The following is a 20,793-nucleotide window of genomic DNA, read 5'->3' as shown; positions in this document are numbered from 1 at the left end:
CGTTCCATTGGAGAACGTTAAGGCCCTTATTTCCTATATTTGAATTATTAGCGGGGTCGTATGGAGACTTGTTTCCCATAACGCTGGCTCGATGTTTTTTTGTTTTGTTTTTTAAAGTATTTGGTTATTTTTAGATTTAATATGGTTAATTTTTTTTTTTGATAATCAGGCTAGCTTTAATTGTTGATATCTCCTGTACTAGAGTTTGAATGATGGATTTGAGTTGACTAACTTCTGACGGTGAGTTTTTTTTTAAAATAGTTTTTCTGCATAGGAGCAGTTTTGATTAACTGTAGGAACTGACTTATGACTTAACGCTAAAAGTTGTTTGGTTGGCTGGTTTTTTGTTTGTTCGCTAGTTCTGTTTAATTTGCGAAGCGCCTTCTGGTAGTGGTGGCATCTGGTATCGTGGGCCATGTGCCAGCTAAAGCAGTTAGGGCATTTACAACAATTGGGATATATGCCATTATATCCTTGGGTGTCATGGCGGATCACTTTACAATGACCTTAATGGAGTAGTTGTGTTTACATCGGCTGCCATTTTGAAAAGTTTAATTTTGTTTACATTTAATTAATTAACCGTCCTGGTTAATAATTTTACATTCTGAGGCTGTCAGAAGAGTGTAAGTTGTAAGTCTAGTGTAATTGTTTGTATCGTAGTGTAGCTACCGGGCTACACGCTACTGTTGAACTTTAACACGTGCTACGCGGAACCCGGTATTGCCAGGTACACGGCTTCCGAATTCGCACGTGTTTCCCATAATTTCTTAAATCATGTTTCTGTTCCAATCGTTTATCTTTAAAGGAAACATGACACGAGACCATATTATAGCTCCTTTTAAAAGCAAAATGATATACAAATAATATACAAATAACTTTATAACAATAAAATACGTGTAGTTAACTTAAAATGAAGAAATTACGCTAATCAGTATCAAAGTACGATTTATGCATATTTATTCGTGAGCGTTCGGAAAAAAAGGGAAGTGACGTCAGAGCCGCTGTACTCTTCCATTGTTGTTAACTGTTTATATATGGAGTAAGGGGCTTACGATCTGTTCAGTCCAACAGTGCCGTACTGCGCGGCCTTTGGGTGTAAAAACAAACAGTTTAAACAGTCGGGATTGTCTGTTTAAGGTTTTCCAAAGGATTGTATCCGAAGAAAGACGCGTGTATTTTATCGCAAAAGAAAAGATTGGACACCAACACCGCATAGTACTTTGGTGTCAGCCCAGAGCCCGAACGTTACACGGAGACAAAAAACAGTACTCGGTTACGAATGCCGAGGTGTACATTGTACATATTTGGCACAGAGATACACCTCAGCATGATGTATTTATATATGTTAAAACAAAAATGTAGAAATGTTTATTTATTTATTTTTTTTGAAAAAAAAAAAATTCATGTTAGGGCTGAAGGCCTACATAACAAAATCTGTATTCACCGTCCGAAGAAGGAAACGTCAATAAGTAATTAAATATGGCATATACAAACATGGGAATTGGCATGAGGATACATCTCAGTACGATGTATTTAAATATGTTTTTAAAAAAACGTGTAGAAAACAATAATAATTTTAAATAATGTTTTTAATCTTCGGGCGGAATACGTCACAAAAACGTTCCTCATCGCCCGAAGCAACACGAAGTTCAATACAAAATAAACCACTACTGTCGGTGTCGAAATAACTATTATGTTTCATCCACGGGCTGACTTGAGAATCGGAGTGTTGTTTTAGTTAATTGGTCCTTTCTTTCCGTGGCCTGCACATGTGATTCCTGATTGGCAGGTGTATATTGCAGGGTATCGACCACGTAAGTGATTACCACGGTCTAGACATACGTACAAAATACGTGCCATTTTTTTAAGATCACAGGGTATTATGGCGTAACCTGTCGCGACTATAGTACAATGTTAATGGACATTATCAGCCGCCCTGCTTCATTACTGTAAATAATGCTGTAAAACCCTTGATTAAGTAGACTTTCCCATCTAAAATTACAAAACTGACCAATTACGTAGTACCAAAGAAAAGAAAATTATCACTTGGGTATCGTGAGTGGTCGTTTTTACTCTAACGCACCCTACCAATAGGCCTTATAATATGCTACTTTTTTTTATGAGAGAAAAATACTATATCCCCATTTCGTTCTATTGATGCAAATAGAAATATATTTAGTTTAAAAGTTGATTATACTCTCAAGTCATTTATGTTGTTTTACAAGTCAGGTTAATGAAAGTGAAGCGCCCTGTCGTAAATTAGAGCGTTTCTTTACACTGTGCCCGAACATAAAAAATGCGATATTTTCTAAAAAAAAAAAAAAAAAAAAAATGTTTGTCCTGCATTTATATTTTTTACATATTTAAATACATCATATCGAGGTGTATCTTTATGCTAAATATGAACAGTATACACCTCGGCATTAGCATCTGAGTTTTGGTTTTGTCTCCGGGTTACTTTCGGGCTCCGGGCTGTAAATTGGTCGACCGGTCTGGTCTGGCACCATCGGTTTCTCCACCCTCCGACTCGCTATCCGTTTTTTCTTCGGTATCACTGTTGTAAGTAAATGTGTGTCTTTCTTCATTTACTAACAGCTCATATTGATACGGCAAAACATTTTGCGAACGAACACTCATTGTTTTGGTAAGCTGTGCAAGTCTTAGATTCTTTATGAGTGGTACGGACTAATGCTTTTAAGTGTAAGGCTTCAGATCAAGCGACGCGTCTCTGACGTCACGGACCTCGTGATTGCCCTGCTCATTAAAGATCGGCAATTTCCGCTAAGAGCTCGTATCTGGTTTTTTTTTATGGAGATATTTAAGTAATTAATTTTGTTTAATTTTTTTTTTTAGGTGATTCAATTTATAATTAATTGTACATGGTTGGTGCCAAATATAGGTTACGTGACATGTTTTCTTTAAACATGAGTAATTCCGTTGACCAGGCCTTTGCCGAACTAGACCGAAATCTCAGTTATATGGCTTCTGATGTAGCCATCCGCTCTATGTCCTCGACCCACGAAAATCCCGAGCTCCTCAGTATTGGTGGAGTGGGGCCCGAACGTGTGTCGTGGGACCCCTCGGCGGATATAAAAAGCGCACCTTGCTCTTCAACCCCGTCAAAGCGTGCCAGGCGCGACACCCCAGTCCCTGGTGGCAGCTTGTCCATTAATGTGAATAAATACACCCCAAGCCCGTAGCCAGGATTTTTGAAGGGGGGATCTTTTTGGTATTAAAAGGGCACTAACGAGCGTAGCGAGCAACACTTGGCTGGGGGCTGCCTAGGGCCCCCGGTGGGGTCCAGGGCCAAAGCCCCTGGTGGGGGTTAAAGGCGCGAAGCCCCCTTGAAGCCCCAGCATTTTTGACAGTTACAGGCCTTATTTAATTGATTTTGGCAGGACATGACTCGGGGGGGGGGGGGGGAGGGGGGCTCTAGCCTAGTTTGAAAGGGCACTTCAGAAAAAGGGGGGTTCGTTCGAACCCTACGAACCCCCCCCTACTACGGGCTTGCACACGAGGGCGGCTGCCCCGGGGGAGGGAAGGAAATGTTCCGGTGATGATGGAGGTCTAGCTCGCGAGTTAAGTTTTAGTGACCTCTGTCACATTTCAAGTACGCCCTCTGAAGGGCCGGTGAATAGGTCCTATCAGTCGGAAGTTTTGGAGGTGACAGGAAGTTCCAGGGGTGGGGGTGAAAATCACCCCTCACCTATTGGAGCTAATAAAGATAATTTAGCAAAAATAGAAATCCTGTCTGTGGTTACTTCGGGTGAGGTAAGCACCCCCTCTTCTGATTCGCCTAAACTCTCGGCCGAGCCGGACTCTCCGAGGTCGCCGACCTCACCCCCGGGGCCTGCGTTGGGAGAAAGAGATAACAGGAAGACAAAAGCTACACCGGCTCGGCCTGAGGCAACCAGGGAATTGACAAAAGGTAAGACTATTGTCAGTGATAGTAGCTTGGGTACCAGTGTTAATTTGTCCATTCCAACCAGCAACGTCTTCGCCCCACTCGACTGAGTCCCTACCTCACCCCTATTCAACCGTTCAAAACTCAGTACTAGAAAGAGTAAAATTGACCCCCCCCCCCCCCGAAATTTCAGGTTTGATAAGGTGGGGTTTTTTTAGACTTAGACCTCACCCCCTACGGTCTGCAATTCATCCAGCTGACCGTAGCTGAATTACAAAAAAATTCCAAATCCAGGGCCTTTAAAAATTCGGTGTTTTTCTATTCACGGCTGCCTAACGGGCCAAACATTTATACGCACCCAGTGTAACTCCCCCTTTTCTACTTTAGGCCCTGTTTTTTTTCTATCAGGCCCTTCCCCGGGTGTAGCGATGAGGTTGCGGTTGGTTTTAAACAATGCGTATAAGAACCAACTGAGGGGGACAACACCGATATTTGTCGTGTGCTGTCCTCTGACGGTTATGTAGAGGCTTTTGGTACAGGTGTAACGTTTGACAGTGACAGGTAAATTACACGCCACCTTGAGTGAAAACACTAGACCTCGGTTCAAGGCCACGGGATATCGCGATCGCAGTACACTAAGGTTACGGTCGCCCGTGACCCACTGTACGCGACTCGATACTCACGCAGTATGCCGTATCTAGCTAAGAGTCCCCCCAGGTGGGTGTGTTGGGGGAGGGGTAGGGGAGGGGGGTGGTAGCTCGAGAGCACAAACAACAACGTCTTGTTTCATAGCGAGTGTTACTTGGTGAAACAAAATATTCAAAAAAGAGATCAGTGGAATTCCTGCACGTAGTCATTCGGCTAGCGTAACCTCCGATACAGGTTCACGGAAAAACACGAAGCTGTTTTCGTTGGCCTCCGTTACAGAGCCAGTAGATACTGCAGTATCGATTGCTGGCGATCCGTTCTCTGTTAACAATAATAAATCTGAAGCCCCCACCCCCAAACAGCAATGGGCTTCTGGGAGGACAGAGTGGTTACCATGCACCCTCGGGTTAACGGCGGGGATGTCTTTATTGAGGTAACCAAAACAAAAAAGAGGAAGCGACGACATGCGAATTCTCCTGATTCTAACGTGGATACTTCCCCCACTGCAGAGGATTTTATTAAAACAAAAACTGTTTTCCCTCCCCCCAGCGGCTAAACGTAGAGCCAAACGGGGAGTTAGTCTACCATCTACTAAAGGCAACACTAGCTTATCTACTAAATTAAATTCTTCAGATATGGAGGTGGACCCCTTCCCACCCCTGATGACTGAGGAGAAGCCCCCGCGGGGGGGGGGGGGGGGGGCCCGACCCTATTCTACAAACAGGTTAAACCTATGAGGGAAGGGCGGGACCATCACAGGTGCGACCCCCACCTGCCCTAGTAACAAATAACACACCTGTGAAAGGGGGGGGGGGCGGGCAGTTCTCAAGGTAGGAAATACCCTCCCCCCTCTTCCCTTAGGAAGGTTGTAAAGACTGATCTGAGAGGAGTTCAGGGGGTAGCCCTACTCCAATCGGCCAGACGGGATAACCACAACCTTTCAATTGCTAATTTGACGGTTTGGGGGAACGGGTACCTCGATGTACTCCTGACCCACCCGACGGGGGTCGAATCCATTAGGATTAAGGGGGTGGTGCACGGACTACACCCATCTCGTGCGCGAACTGTAAGTGGGCCCACTGCACTCATGCCAAGGGTGCCCCGACTACAAACGGGCGGTGCGCATCATGGCGGACAGGGGTGATCCGAATGGTCAGACCCAGAGGGGTAATACCCAAATCCCTCGTCAACCCCCCTCAACAGCTGGCGCGAAATATACTCAAAATACTGAGTCTCTGTATGCTAGCGCAAATAACAATAATAAGAAGTCGTATGCCAGTGCAACTTCAGGGACCATTCAATTCAATTCGAATCATCAAATAGCAGCGCTCGATTTAGTTAGGGTGATTTCAGGCCTTCTTTTGACCAGAGCCATAGAAAAGGTCCTGTTTGAAATCTTTACTGTAGATGAGATAGTCAGTGCCTCTTGACGATCCTGTGGATTGTGTGGCTATCCATCTCTCTAATTAGGACCGCTTGTCGGTAGACTCCTTCTCGGCGCTGAGTTAGTACCAACCCCGTCTTGCCGGCTGTAGACTTTATGGTATGTAGCTCGTAAGCGCTTCCATCAGGCAGTTGTTTCAGCTCTGGTTCCACTAGTCCGCCCATCAGTGATGCCGGATCCGAGGTGTCCCCCTGCACGAACTAAAGGGAGCCGGACCTGATTTTCCCGATCTGAACTTTCCAGACGGCTTCCGAGTCGGAGGTGGACGGTGCCTGTGAAGGAGGCGGCCTTGCCTTGTCAGGCTGGTCGCTCGGCTGAGCGACGGCCTTCCTCTTCGCAACGGCTCCTGCCCGGACCGCCGTCTTCGGAACTGGCAAGACTGGTGACAGTGGCCAGATACGTGTAGGCGGTGGCGTAGAGGGAGATGGAGGTCGGTCTGCGGGCGTCTCACACATCGGCGCGTTGAGAGCATCCCTCGGTGTTGACGGCGGGTCCGGATGAGCAAGTTGAGAGCACAACCGACAGCGTTCAGCTTCATCGAGAGTTTGGTTTAATATCATCGGCTATTGGACGTCAAACACATGGTCATTCTGACACTGTTTTTAGCGGAAACCCGCGAAGTTCCCAGTGACCACTTACAAAAATAACGAAACGCATCGAGATCTTACTGACATATTTAATCATTTGATTTGGCAGTAAACTCCATCATATCAGTAAACATTCCCTCCCCTAGTTTATCAGAAGGTCACTAAATTTCTAGAAAGCTGGAGTAAATAATTAAATAGTTATTATTATTATTATTATTATTAATCTGAACACCTCGCTACGATAGATGTAGAGTAAATCGGAAAAGATTGCATATATTCGTGAAAACTATTTTTTGACTCTTCGCTCGATATCTCACGAAAGTTACCGAATTTCAATTTGAAGGGAAGTAACTCCATCAATCAATTGTTAGAAGAAAACATTTCATGGCTAACAGGTCGCCAATAAAACTAAATTTGCGACAGTAAAACCACCGATATACGTCCGCAAATCGGAAAACACAGGTGGGTTATCCCCTAAATGACACCAAATTAGTGCTTGTGATAGTTTTGGAATGTTTTCGTGGAAATCGTTGTTATATTAAAAAAACATTTTTGGATATACAAAAAAGGTTTTAGGGTCGGCAGGTTCAAATTAGGGTCGGTCGGGTAACCGGAAACAAACAATATTTTATGATACGCCTAATGTCCCTACTTACGTGAATGATACGCCTTATTAATAATAGTAATCTTAATATTAAGAATAATAAATTTAATATAGTTACTAATAAAACAGCTAGTAATAAACTAAAAGGGTTGGTAATATTCCAATGGAATGCCAGAGGCCTTAGGGCCAACGGACCGGAGCTCACAAACAATATTTGGATTTAAATACAGATATTGACGTTATTGCTATACAAGAGTCCATGCTTCCAAACTACACAGATAAGGAAAATAAAAATAAATTATTTTAAAAATTCAAAATTGCTGACTTTACAGGACTCCTTTTCTACGAATAGCAATACTTCTAAGGGAGGTATAGCTACCTTTGTTAGGAAGAGACTAGCCCACTCTCGGATAGCAGCCATTGGTGGCTACACCTGTATCGAGTCATTGGGGTTGTCTATTCATACTAACTCTGGTGATGTAAATATTTAAACATTTTATATTCATCCTAATACTTCTAGCAAAGCAGTAACTAGTCGACATATTAATAGTAATTATTTTGTTTTACTATTATTGGTAACCATACAGAAAAAATAATTATTGTAGGTGATTTAAACAGTAAACATATACTTTGGGGTTCAAAGGACAGGCCGTATTATTGAAAATTTAATGGATACATTAAACTTAGTCGGTCTTAATGATGGTAGTTATACTTTTTATTCTGACTCCTCCAATACTTGTCCCTGCTTGGATGTGGCGCTAGTATCAAGTAGTATAGCGTATAGTATAGGATGACTTGGGTAGTGACCACCTCCCAACTAAAACTACTTTTAATATTTCCAACCTCGAGGACAATAAAAGTAATTATAAGCGGAAGTGGTATTTTGATAGAGCTAACTGTTCTGAATTTGGGCGGCTGTGTGCCTCATTGGATCATGGACGGATTATGAATCATGACATAGATATTTTAATAATAATTTGGTTGATGCAATTATTAATATTGCTAATAAATCTGTCCCAGTCTTTGGAGGGAAACGACGATTTAACTCGGTCCCTTGGTGGACCGAGGAACTAACTGAACTAAAAAAGACTAGGAACAAAGGTAGAAAACTTTTAAAGAAATTTAATACTAAAGAAAATATACAAACATTTAAAGACAGTAAATATAAATTAAAAATTTGCATTTCTAAAGCTAAATCAGCCTCATGGTCTCAGTTTTGCAGCTCCCTATATACGAATTCTAACATCAAAGAAGTATGGTCGAAGATCAAAAGAGTTCAAGGGAAATCTACATCTAGTATTGGCATTCTTAAAAATAGTAAACTCTTTAGAACAGATAAACAAAAAGTAAATGCACTAGGAACTATTTCTGAGAAAAATTCAGCTACATCAAATTATTCTAAAGATTTTCAAATAAAGAAAATTAAAGTAGAAAAAGCTAGTCTGATTCCCCGAGAAATCAAAACTCAGAGATCTGACAATCCTTATAATGCACCTTTTAAGCTCCAGGAAATGATCAAGGCTTTCGAGAAACGTAAAGGCTCTGCTCCTGGCCCAGATAAGTTTAGTTACATCTTTTAAAAAAATATGCCAACCAAGACCCTTGAACTATTCCTGGAGCTTTTTAATTTGGTTTGAAAGGAGGGGTACCTTCCACGCGCATAAAAACATGCTGAAGTCTTGGGACTTACGAAGGCGGGTAAGGGCCCATCCATCCCAACAAATTATAGACCAATATCTTTAACATGTAGCGTCTGCAAGACCATGGAGTGAATGGCAAACAATCGCCTTATCCACTTTCTGGAGATACAGTAAACAGTTTGTTGTCTGTCTACCAGAGTGGTTTTAGGAAATACCACTCTACTACCGACCATCTTGTGCGCCTTCAGTCCGAAATATTAAACAAGCGTTTAAGAATGGACACAAGGTGGCGGGAGTATGTGTGGACGTTGAAAAGGTGTACGACATTCATTTCAACTTATTTTCGTGCTTATATCCAATTAAGGTTCAAGCACGCTGTCCTGGGCACACACCTCAGCTATCTGGGCTGTCTGTCCAGGACAGTGGGTTAGTTGTTAGTTGGTTAGTGGTTAGTGAAAGTGTCACGGGGATCCTATAATACCCGTAAATGCATGAAACACGATTATCCAAATATCTCTCCTAACTGTATATCTAATTAGATATCTCTGTAACGGGCAGTTATACCCGCGTGCTCGTCTAGGTATGATCAGAGATAAGATCTTATATAAAGTATATATTATTATAGCACGTTTAGATCACTAGAAAACACAACAAAAACACAATACACTTTGGAATCTGTATTAACCTACGCTGACAAATGTACTGCCGCAGTAGTTAATTAACAACAACAAATAATAACAACCCAGAACTGATCACTTAATTAGTTAATCTCTAGGTGTCTAGTTTAGACAATATGCTAATCACTTCACCGTGACACAACACCCACACGTGTTATAATTGAGAAACGCTAACACACCCCATGTGATAATTGAGAAACGCTGCCAGGGTAACTTAATTAATAAAGGAATTACAACTCTATTCCTAACTGGTTAATTTTCTAATTAACCTGCAACTACTCATTCAGTAACCTTGTAATACAGAATTAATACTGGTACATATCACCATAAAGACAATAACCTACAGTTTACCTAGGTCCTCTAGGATGACTGGCTAAGCTTTATATATATTAGAACAGTGAGCCTACAGTTTACTGCGTCAGATGACCGGCAGCACCGTCTAAATAATAATGGTATAATACAGTATTAAAATATTTAAAGTCACATCAATCACATCAAGGTTATACACAGAGCAGCAACATATATTTACCACGTCCGGACTGAACTTATATATTTCGTTCAGTGGACGACGTCCGTTTCCCCTGCAGCCTTCCTATGTTTCTCCCCGATATCTCTAAAAACCTAGCTATTTATTATAAACCTGAATATCGCCTGGGGGCACATCGCGGGTCTACCCCCTATCATGTGATATTTCCACAGCGACCAAGACGACATATTCTCTTAGAAAACCAGACTGGTTGTCGCCTAGTTCGCCAAAATCACGGTCGTAAAACCCGCACTCGCGGAGGTATTACGTAACTACTGGCCACATGGTCTGCGCACATGCTCCGGGTGTGTATTAGAAAGAGCTCGACGACCGTCGCGCAGAGGTATTACGTAACAAGGTGCCCACCTGGCCTTAAGTGCATATTGGGACTGCGCACGACCCTCTAAACAATTAATATCGCCACAGGCGAAAAATGTTTAAGAGCATGTTCCGTCACAGAGAGATAAGAGGGTGTAGTGGCCTTACACCTACCCACTGAGCCCTTAAGAACTCGCTCTGGGTTGGAGCCGCTACCGGGCTGCGAACCCTGTACCTACCAGCCTGTAGTCCGATGGCTTAACCACTGATCCACCGAGGCCGGTTGTGTACGACATGGTTTGGAGACGCGGATTGTTAATTAAAGCATATAAAATGGGGATCAGTGGTGCAATGTTCACTTTAATTAATCAATTTCTAGATAATTCACCGTATATTTAAATGGTTGTTTTACCCCCATTTTAAATTTGGAGCATGGAATCCCCCAGGGATCAGTGATAGCCCTACTTTATTTTCAATTTTTATTATTGATTTGGCTGAGGTGCTTATCAGTACTAACAAAGGTATCAAAACTAATTTAAGTATCGGACTATTCGCCGATGATACTGCCCTCTGGAGAATAGGTAAACATTATTAAGATATTCAAAAAGATCTCCAGTCGGATGTAAACAATTTAAATAGATGGTCTGAGGACTGGGTAGTAACAATCTCCAAAGCTAAAACTAAATCTATTATATTTAAAAAATTTAAGAATGTGTTTGATCTAAAACTTAAAATTAAAAATGTGGAAATTAGTCAGGTGCAATCTGTCGGAGTTCTTGGTGTGATCTTCGACAGTGCAATCAGTTTTGGGGAGCACATAGACTGGTAAGTGTATTTTCTATATAAATTTAATCCGTGTTTTATCAGGCACTTCATGGGGTTGTGACAGAAAATTCCTGCTCATGATCTTTGAGGCTTTCATAGTCTCTAGATTGCAGTGCGGGCCCCTGGCTTTTGGCTGTGCCACTGATGCTCAGCTTACGAGGCTAGATGCAGTGTATGGCAGGGCCCTCAAGATTATTGTTGGGGGCACTGTCTGCACTGCATATGATAGTGTCCTGGCTGAGCTTGGTGCGTTGCCTTTAACCCTTAGGAGAATCAGGCGGGGTATCAAATATTTTAATTAAAACAAAATCTGGTGCCTGATTCTCCTATAAACAATATCAAACCAATAGAGATTGAATCTGTCCGTGATAGACACATATCTATTGCGACGTATATTAATACATTTTCACAAGACTTCGGTATTGCCGATCTGCCAATTGCAAGGGCCAACATTAGTTTTGAATTCCCTTGGCAGATTGACATGCCCGAGGTCAAATTCCACGTCTGTAATTAAAGTTGAAAATCCAGTTTTTTTAAATTTAATTTTTAGAGCAGTGGTGGGAGAATTTTTAGCAAAATGATGTTCAGATTTACACGGATGGGTTAAAGGACCCCGTCACTGGCAAAGCTGGTATGGCCGTAATTATTAAAACTTTTGGCAATTTTAGTAAACCGATTATCTTTAGGGCAAGACCTACAAACAATGTATCGGTTTATACGTCTGAACTTTTGGCCATTTTACATGCGCTGAAGCGGATTAATATGTTTCATAAATGTAATAGCCCTAATAGATATGTTGTCTTCTCGGACAGCCTTAGTGCCCTACAGGCTATCTCGGGCAGTGATACTATCCGGCCGGAAATTGTTAAGAATATTTGTAAATTATATAATAATTTAATTACCAACAATATAAAGGTTGTCCTCGAATGGGTCCCGGCCCATGTGGGTATCGGAGGCAATGAACTGGCCGATGCCAACGCTAAAAATCTTTATTAGACATTAAGGTTGGTGTCTCGGTTTTACATAACTTCAGCGAGATTTGCTCTTTGGCGGAACCATACTTTGGCCGTTTGTGGCAAACCGAACGGGACCATAACGCCAGGGTATGGCACTCCCACATTAAACCAAAGGTTGTCACACCTGGACCGGTTTCTTTTAATATTAAAGCCACTAAAATAATTGCAAGGCTAAGAATGGGTGTATCTTTTGGGCTTAATGATATTAAATTTAAAATTGGCAAATTGAATACACCCAATTGTTTAGTGTGTAACACAATTGAAGATGTTAATCATTTTTTGATCAATTGCACTAAACATAGACAAAATAGATTGAAACTGGTAAATTTCTTTAAAATAAACAATATCCCTTTTACTGCCTTTAATTTATTAAATCCTTCAACAAGTCATAAAAAGTAATAGCCTTTGTTTTACAATCTAATATTAATATTTGAGCTAACTCGCGGGGATACGATATATTCAATTTTTGGTACTATACTGGCGTTAATTGTATTGTTACATTGTAATGCTCTACTTTAACACTGGTATTAAACACATGCCTTCTAATATATATTATATTTGAGGGTAGGTCGCCCCGGGGGTTTTGTTGGGTAGCGACCATTAGAACTTGCTAAGGCAATATGCACTCGGCCAACATCCGGGGCGACTGATAACCTCTTAGCTATCTTTTGCTATTTTCTGGCATGTTTTATTGATTTTAATATCACTGACATGGGTCTGCAGCTAAGATTCTTTCTTGTCCCTTTACTATAGTTTTAAAGTACCGGAATTGGATTAAACTATTGGCCTTGGCTGGTCTGGGAGAGGAAGGAATTATCCTTTACACAGGGCCACTATAATAATATTGGTGGCCCTGGTTCTGTGTCCCCCAAACCCATCCAGCCGAGGTTCTTAGAATAACTACTCCAATGTATATATAATATGGGGCGGCTGCTGATTATTTTGGGAGAGCTTGGCGTTTTGTTTTTGTTGTTGTTGTTTTTTCTGTCGTGCCTGAACGCTGAATATATATTTGTTTTATATTTTCTCCGGAATTTTAATAATGTTTTAATATTAAGATCTGAATAAATGTTGTGATAATTATATTTATAATTTTCTTTTTTACAAAGAAAATGTGCAGTTTAATTAATTTTGTATTTATATGTATAATTTTATTGTGATGTAGGTGTTTATATAGTATGATTGTGTGTGAATGTGTCAGCCTCAGGTTTGTATTGAGGGGGGAGGGGGTTACCTGGCAGTAACTTACTCCTCCACTGACCAGCTTGACCATTTATATATTTTTTAATTTATTGTTTTTGTTTTTAAAAATGTATATTATGTTTACTGGGTGCTCGTTTTTAATTTGTTTTCATATGTTATCCTTATTTTAATCTTATTAAAATAAAAATTCAACATAACTCCTCCTTATATAGAGAATTCTGCCCCAAACAATTGATATCAATTTTTTCACCGAATGTTTGGTCCAAGGACTAAACTAAACGTTTACAGTGAGGGACGCTCTCATGGTGGTGCCTTCCTTCATTGGATCTTCTACACTTTCTTGATGAACACCGGCATTGGAGGGCACAACGGTTGGACTGGCCGGGGAAGGGGGGGGGGGGGGGGGGGGGGGGGGCTTTGGTGTCGGACGGGATGGGGGTGGGGCATGCCACCGAAAAGTTGGGGATTAGGCGCTAGGGTGTAGCCGGTTTCGGCCATGGAGTGTGGTAGGTTTGTCTGAGGGTCTGACCTTCCCTCCTCCCCTCGGACTTCGGGGCGCTGTCCCCTGGCGGGTCACACTGAAGTGCCCAATACGCCTGGCGTCCTTCACTTTCCCCAACCTCAAATAATTCCCTATGGCCTAGGCCTGACCTCTTATTCCAAACTCCCTGTTCCTCAAAGGGCTAAATGGTAATTAAAATTAATGTTATTAGTTTTTATTTAGACAAGCCCGCTCGAAAAGCACCAAATTTTTTCGATAATTAATAATTATATTTAATTGTGGACTGCACAAATAAAATTAGTAAACTCTCACCATATTTTATAGTTTAAATTTCAAAATTGTCCTGGTAAATTTCTGTCCCAGAGCCGGCCCATGGCATCCATGAACGGGTCCCGGGATGGACATGCTTGAAACCTCTGTGGTATAGGAACATGTAAAATGATTAAAGACAAGCCAAGTCATTTCCATTAAAAAAGACACCATGTCACATATGATTACCTCATTAGAATATCTAGTAGTGGGGGACTGGCATTAAAGTTGCGTGTACAGTTTACAAAAACTCGTTGTATTAAGCTTGAGATTATATGATAAAGAGATTATTACCCGCGTGGGATTCGGTAGAGAGAGGGATGGAGGGAGGATTCGTCAGGAGTGTTTTGTAATATATAAGATGTCAACAGTGTTAGTTAGTCGGTACTTGTCGAGGCTGTACCGAGACAAATGCCGATTAACTAGACGATGTCGATATTTTATATATTAAAACACACGAGTAGCGAATTCTCTTTATCATTTAACTATCTTGCAATAGTTTTCCAGTGGATACTTACAAAACAACACATTCTATGTAGCGTTAATCGCGGATTGATACGCTTCAATAAAAGACGTTCGATCAGCTGATTAGGCGTCTCGCTACTCTCATAAGAAGTAGATTACGCCACGATATAGTTCTCCAATAATTCTACGAATTAATCGATATAAATAACAAACTCATCCGTTTATAGTGTGTAATTGGTTACTATTCACATGATCTATTTAATAATACATTACAGTATTTGTTATTTATTACATCATATATTATGCTAAGAGTCTGTTAACATGTACAGGTATTTAGTGAAAAGGTTATTTAACAACAACAGCAACCTTTCTAATACTTTAACACAAACTGGAAGCAAAATCATATGGCACTTAATTTATTCATCCATACGAGTCCATCCACTGCTGAAGGTGATGGGAGGCCTAGCGTGGTACATGTAAGTTTGTTTTGTATGGTAATGACATGACACAGGCAGGCTCATCTGTGAACACCACGTGTTGGATCTTTCAATTTCTCAGGTAGAAGATTTCCTACTTTGTCTCCGCTGTCTACTGTTAGATTATACACTTTACAAATTAATTGTCTAAAGCATGTCTATTTCTTGTCAGTATACACCAGATTTTCAGAATCGTTTAATTTACCTTAAAAGCCCATACCATATAAAATAATATTGCATCTAAGAACATGAAAAGCAACAAAACTCAACTAAGATGTGTGTTTTCCAGGTTTATATTTATAGGAATTGTTTTTCAACAATTGCCCAATTGTTACATGGGTATTTGACACGTGAAAAAGCAAAAATCAACATAATTAATCAGTGTCTCACTAATATGTACAGCACTATTTAGTCAGATAGCTTTGAACAGTGAATTGCATGAACTACTATTCTGGTATCAGATGTCCCGTACTTGGTCTTTGGTTGTTTAACATTCAACTCAGTGTCACTACTCTACACTGCGTCGTCCTCGGTGAAACCACACAACCATTTAGTATTCTGTATTTTGAATACATAAGCATTATTTTTCAAATGGACAACACATGCTTTTGGATTGAGCATATTTAAATTTGGTCAGAAAGTATGATGAATACAATCCTGAAGAAATTATCACACAAAAATACATTAAAAAGTAATCTTGGACACTCTATTGTACTTAGATCCAATGTATTTTCAACACAATCCTAATCTGGTATACTACCATTTTGTTTTTGTCATTTTGTCCTAAACGTACTTTCTCAGATGGCCAACATATTTCTTTTTTGATTCAGGACCCTCAAATTAGATTAGAATAGTATGTTTGATATAATCCTATAGAAATGCTCGTACTTTGATAAATAAGCACTTTTTTTAAGAAATGGGACTTGACTACGCAACAAATAATAACATTTGTGGCTAAAACTCCTACCTGCAGCGTATCAATCGACATAAATGCCACGGATATAAATACTACCACCCCTCAACCTTTAAGCGAATCAGAAAGAATTGGCGGTCACGCTGCTAATTTCTGAGATAACGGGTAGCGTCTATGACCCTTACCGCCTAGTTTCTGAGATAACGGGTAGGTGCGTCTTGACATATTTTTTACGTTCCCTAGCGCACAAAATTTGAGTTTTTTTTTTTTTACATGTACCCTATACAAGCTCAAGGCTACTTGACACAGTGGTACTAGATGAAATAAAATTGCATACATGTTTTGCCAGATGAAACTACGTTTTTTTACAACCAACACACTCACATTTATCACACAGTGGCATCAAACTTTGTGAGAAAGTTTAAACTATTTTCTTTTTATGGATTGAAAACAATAATAATAACCAGACCTTGTCATAATTAACTTAGATCTGCATGTCAGTCCAGTACAAAACATACATTACTAACTTTATTATGCCAACTTATTTTACCAGAAATGTTTACTTCTGTCTATCAGCGTATTTTAATTTACCATCCACCTCCACATCCCAGTCCTTGTATCCACCAACCACAACGTACTTGTTTCTTGTGGCCATTGTACTAAAAAATTAATTAATTAATTAATTATTAGTAGTACTACTACTACTACTACTACTACTACTACTACTACTACTACTACTACTAGTAGTAGTAGTAGTAGTAGTACATTTGTTGTAGTAGTACTAGTAGTAGTACAAGTAGTAATAATAGTGTTGTTGTTGTTGTTGTAATTGCTATTGCTGTGATTGTCATTATGGTGTGTGGGTTTTTCCAATCTTCTGTAGAGACCAGTATGAAGACCATACGATGTGTCCTGCTCGTTTGCGGAATCACGGTCATCAGTGGTAAGTTGAAAATTATTGTACATAATTCAACTAAAAATTCTCTCTCTGCTATCATCCTCTCTCCTTCTCTCCCTATCGCTTCTCCCTCGCACTCCTCTGCTCTCTCATGCTCTCCTCCTCGGCCCATTCCACTCCCTCTCTCTCTTACGATCTCTCTCTCATCGCTCGATCTCTCTCTCCATCGCTCATCTCTATCCTCTCAATCGCTCTCTCTCTGCTCTCTCTTATCCCTCTCTTTACTCTCTCTCTCTCTGACTCTGTGTGTGTCCTTTAACTTAAAACGGAATCGTCTCTCAGAGTATATGCTATACACACCAGCAAATTGTTTTCACTCCCAACCAGAACACTGTCCTAATATAGTCATTAACAATCTCGTTCGGTACAAACAGTAATGATGACATCAATAAACGTAATATGCTAATTATAAAATAAAATACAGCTTACAACTAATCGTAATAAGTAATAATATAGGCACACCTATACAATACATGTTTTCAGGCCGCTAAACTCAAAACACTGTCTAATATATTCATTAAACACTGATTTAGTTATGGTACAAACAGAATGATGACATACTAACTAAAATGTCTAATTATAAAAAATAAAATATCATAGCATAAATCATCTACATTAAAAAAATAATTAACAAGAAGTATGAACGCACATAAATAATATATGAAAGAAAAAACTTTTAATGGTTACAAACATGGAATCTGTTGAAGGCAAACATCAAACTATTTTCAAAACGACTACCTCAACCCCACTTATTTCTGGCTTGATTTGTGTTAAATAACCTGCTTGCTGAAAATGTAAGGCACCTTAAAATAAGCCGTGAGGGGAAGGCCTGTTTTAACTTAGAGTATTATTTTTTTTGTATCAACATTTCACTTGATTTCCATTTAAAGTTCTTCTACCAGTGTAGTTTGTCCGTATGACCGCAGTTTATTTTTTTGGAGAGTCAGTTGCATATTTATATAATCCATTTAGGGTTGCATTCCAGGAAAAAAATCAAAGAGGTAAGGAAGAGAGCTTTATCCTACAATAGAAATATATTTGGGTGTGAAAGAAAAAGACAGTGGGCCAGACGATTATCGTTTTCTTTCTTCTACACAACCCTGCGTGTGCTGTAACCTCACCGTGGTGCAGGGGTGTAACATTTTGTTTGAGAATGGCCAATACAGCACAAATCCCTTGTTTTCGTCGAATTTTATTTCGATTTAAAAAAATAATGCATTTCGAAGGATACAATTGAAATTTTGAGTAAAAGTCATATATCTATCTGTACACTATTTTTATTTAAATCTTGAGTTTTTATATTGATGATGATCATCACTTTATTTGTTTGCATTACCATAGTTTAACACCCAATAGCCGATGCATTGTTCATGCTGGGGTGTCATTAAACATTAATTAATTAATTCATTCATTCATTCATTTTTCTACACACATTAATAATTGTTGAGTAGCTTGTAAAATATATAGCATTTTGTGACATACATTTGTGTACCATGCACCATTTTAAACGTAAACAATGAAATGCCACACACACACACACACACACACACACCCACACACACATACACACACACACACACACACACACGAACACCACACACACACACACACACACACACACACACACGAACACACACACACAGACAGCCACACATCAAAACATGCACCCGCATCATACACACACATAACAGCACATATAAGGCAGGACACAAAACACACACTGGCATACAGACACACGCACTGATGTTGTTTACCTTCGGGCTTGTGGGTTCAGATTACTTGGTGCCCTAGGTCTTTATCCTTTATAGTGTTTATGTGGAGTTCTATGGACACTGGCTAGCAAGCCCCGGCCCCAACACGTGGTTACATTAAACATTTCAACAGTAGTTAGTGTATTACTGAATATAATTCCCAAATAACAATAATGTGTTTGCTTGTTACTATGTGTACTTAATAGTAATATTGTTTGTTTCTTTTTAATTGCAGCAGTTACACTCGGTGAGTACTTTTGAGAATGAACTGTTTCTGAACAAATTGGGCACACTCACCAATCACAATCCAAGTATAAACTATTACACTTAAAGTACAACAAAATGTTCCACACATGGGTTCGCAGAGCATTTCAATCCTATGTCACAAGTACATCACGACAGCGTTGTACCGACTGCGCTAAATCCTGTGCCTGCTTAAGTGAACATACATATAGAAGATCACTTGCTATTTTTCAGTAGACGTAGTCTGTGTTGTGGTAGTGCGTCTCCTCCTCAAATATCCAAAAAGTTGATATTCAAAAGTACTTTTAAAATATTAGTTATCTGACAATGTCCCTCAAACTACAACGTTGTATGAGTAAACCTTTATGAAAAACATTCCATAATTATATATGGCCCATTCTCGCAGAATATGTCACTTTCCATATTAGTGCCTTTCTAAAGATAATATTTTATACTTTACAGTCATGGCTTATGTCTGGGACCAGGTAAATCCGTTTGAAGACCAGGCAGCGATCTTTAAATAGTTTTGTTTATCAACTTTTGACAGAATAGGGTCTGATAGGTGGTCAACATCATAAAAGATGGTGAGGCATCGGACATTCTGAAATGATTGGAAAATAATCCAAGACAATGAACCAAAATTCTATGCAACATTTTCATTGAGTTACACATAACGTCGCTGATACATAATAGGTGAACGTGGAGTCCTTGGAGAGTATTCCATAAAAAGGCAAAACGGTTTTTATTCTAGGATAAAGCCCTGTTCTTTACTTCTTTGATTTCCCCCCAGATTGCAAACCTAGATGCATTATATCATATGAAACCGATTCTCTGAAAACAATAGACTGCCGTCGTATGGACAAAATAATACACCTATAGAAGAGCTTTTAAAAGGAAATCACGAAATGTTGATACAAAATATTACTCTTAGGGTAAAGTTGTATTCTATTCTGGACAAGTTGTATTTCTTGGGATGGGAATTCACTGTCTTCAACAGCCACTCATGATACATTATTTGTTATCTAAAAGACTGGTTGAACTAAAAATTATTTTTGACACTTAGATTTATTTATTTGAGACTACTGTCTAAACGTAAAACTTTTGTAGATTATTTATTTGAGACTAATGTCATAAAAGAAAACTTCTACAAAAGGATCAATGTTCTTTTTTCCCAGACCTTTTCTCGCAATGCCCCAATATATTAGCAGATATTTTGTGAATAGCTTTACAGTTCATATTTAAGTAGTATGGGGATTTACTCCGCCTTTATTTTTATTTTTTATTATTTTTATTAATTAATTAATTTTTATTTTTAATTTTTATTTATTTAATTAATATTTTTGGGCAGGGGGGGGGGGGTGGATGGTGGAGTTGTGACCAAATTTGACTTTAATGGAATTTGTTTTAAATGACATATTTTTGACAGTTATGTCCCATGAACTTTATGGAGCTCGGTAAGGTACATGCATTGCAGTAGCAGTATTGTCAGAATGATTTTTTAATATCTAATTTTGATATACAATAACAAATTAATTTATACTAGATATAATCGTTGCATAATTAACTAAAAATACCAAAATTGTTATATAATGTGAATCAGCGTCGACAGTTGTTTACCTTCAAACCCCTGACTAAAAGTATAATAGATAAAGAAACAAGAATCATCAGGTGCTACACGACTTGTGCACTAAAGGCCTTTTGGTCCTTTTATGTACTGTCTTATGAGGAATATGAAAACAAATATGTTGAAACGTTTACAGATAGATATGAAATGCATATTATTG

General features: G+C 39.4%; 1 protein-coding gene across 1 annotated transcript in view; it reads left to right on the top strand.

Annotated features, from left to right (window-relative positions):
* Nucleotides 1-409: 409 nt before the first annotated feature.
* LOC121373135 (coadhesin-like) overlaps nt 410-20,793 on the top strand; it is a 132,301-nt gene continuing 111,917 nt past the window's right edge. Inside the window, exons 1-3 of the mRNA XM_041499587.1 lie at nt 410-630; nt 16,941-17,000; nt 19,002-19,013. Of these exons, the coding sequence (XP_041355521.1) occupies nt 16,949-17,000; nt 19,002-19,013 (64 nt within the window). The 5' untranslated portion in view covers nt 410-630; nt 16,941-16,948. The remainder of the gene's footprint in view (nt 631-16,940; nt 17,001-19,001; nt 19,014-20,793) is intronic.

The sequence above is a fragment of the Gigantopelta aegis genome, chromosome 5 (assembly GCF_016097555.1).
Source record: "Gigantopelta aegis isolate Gae_Host chromosome 5, Gae_host_genome, whole genome shotgun sequence".
In the NCBI taxonomy this organism is placed as follows: domain Eukaryota; kingdom Metazoa; phylum Mollusca; class Gastropoda; order Neomphalida; family Peltospiridae; genus Gigantopelta; species Gigantopelta aegis.
Note: the sequence above shows the minus strand (reverse complement) of the source record. Positions and strands in the feature narration are given on the sequence as shown.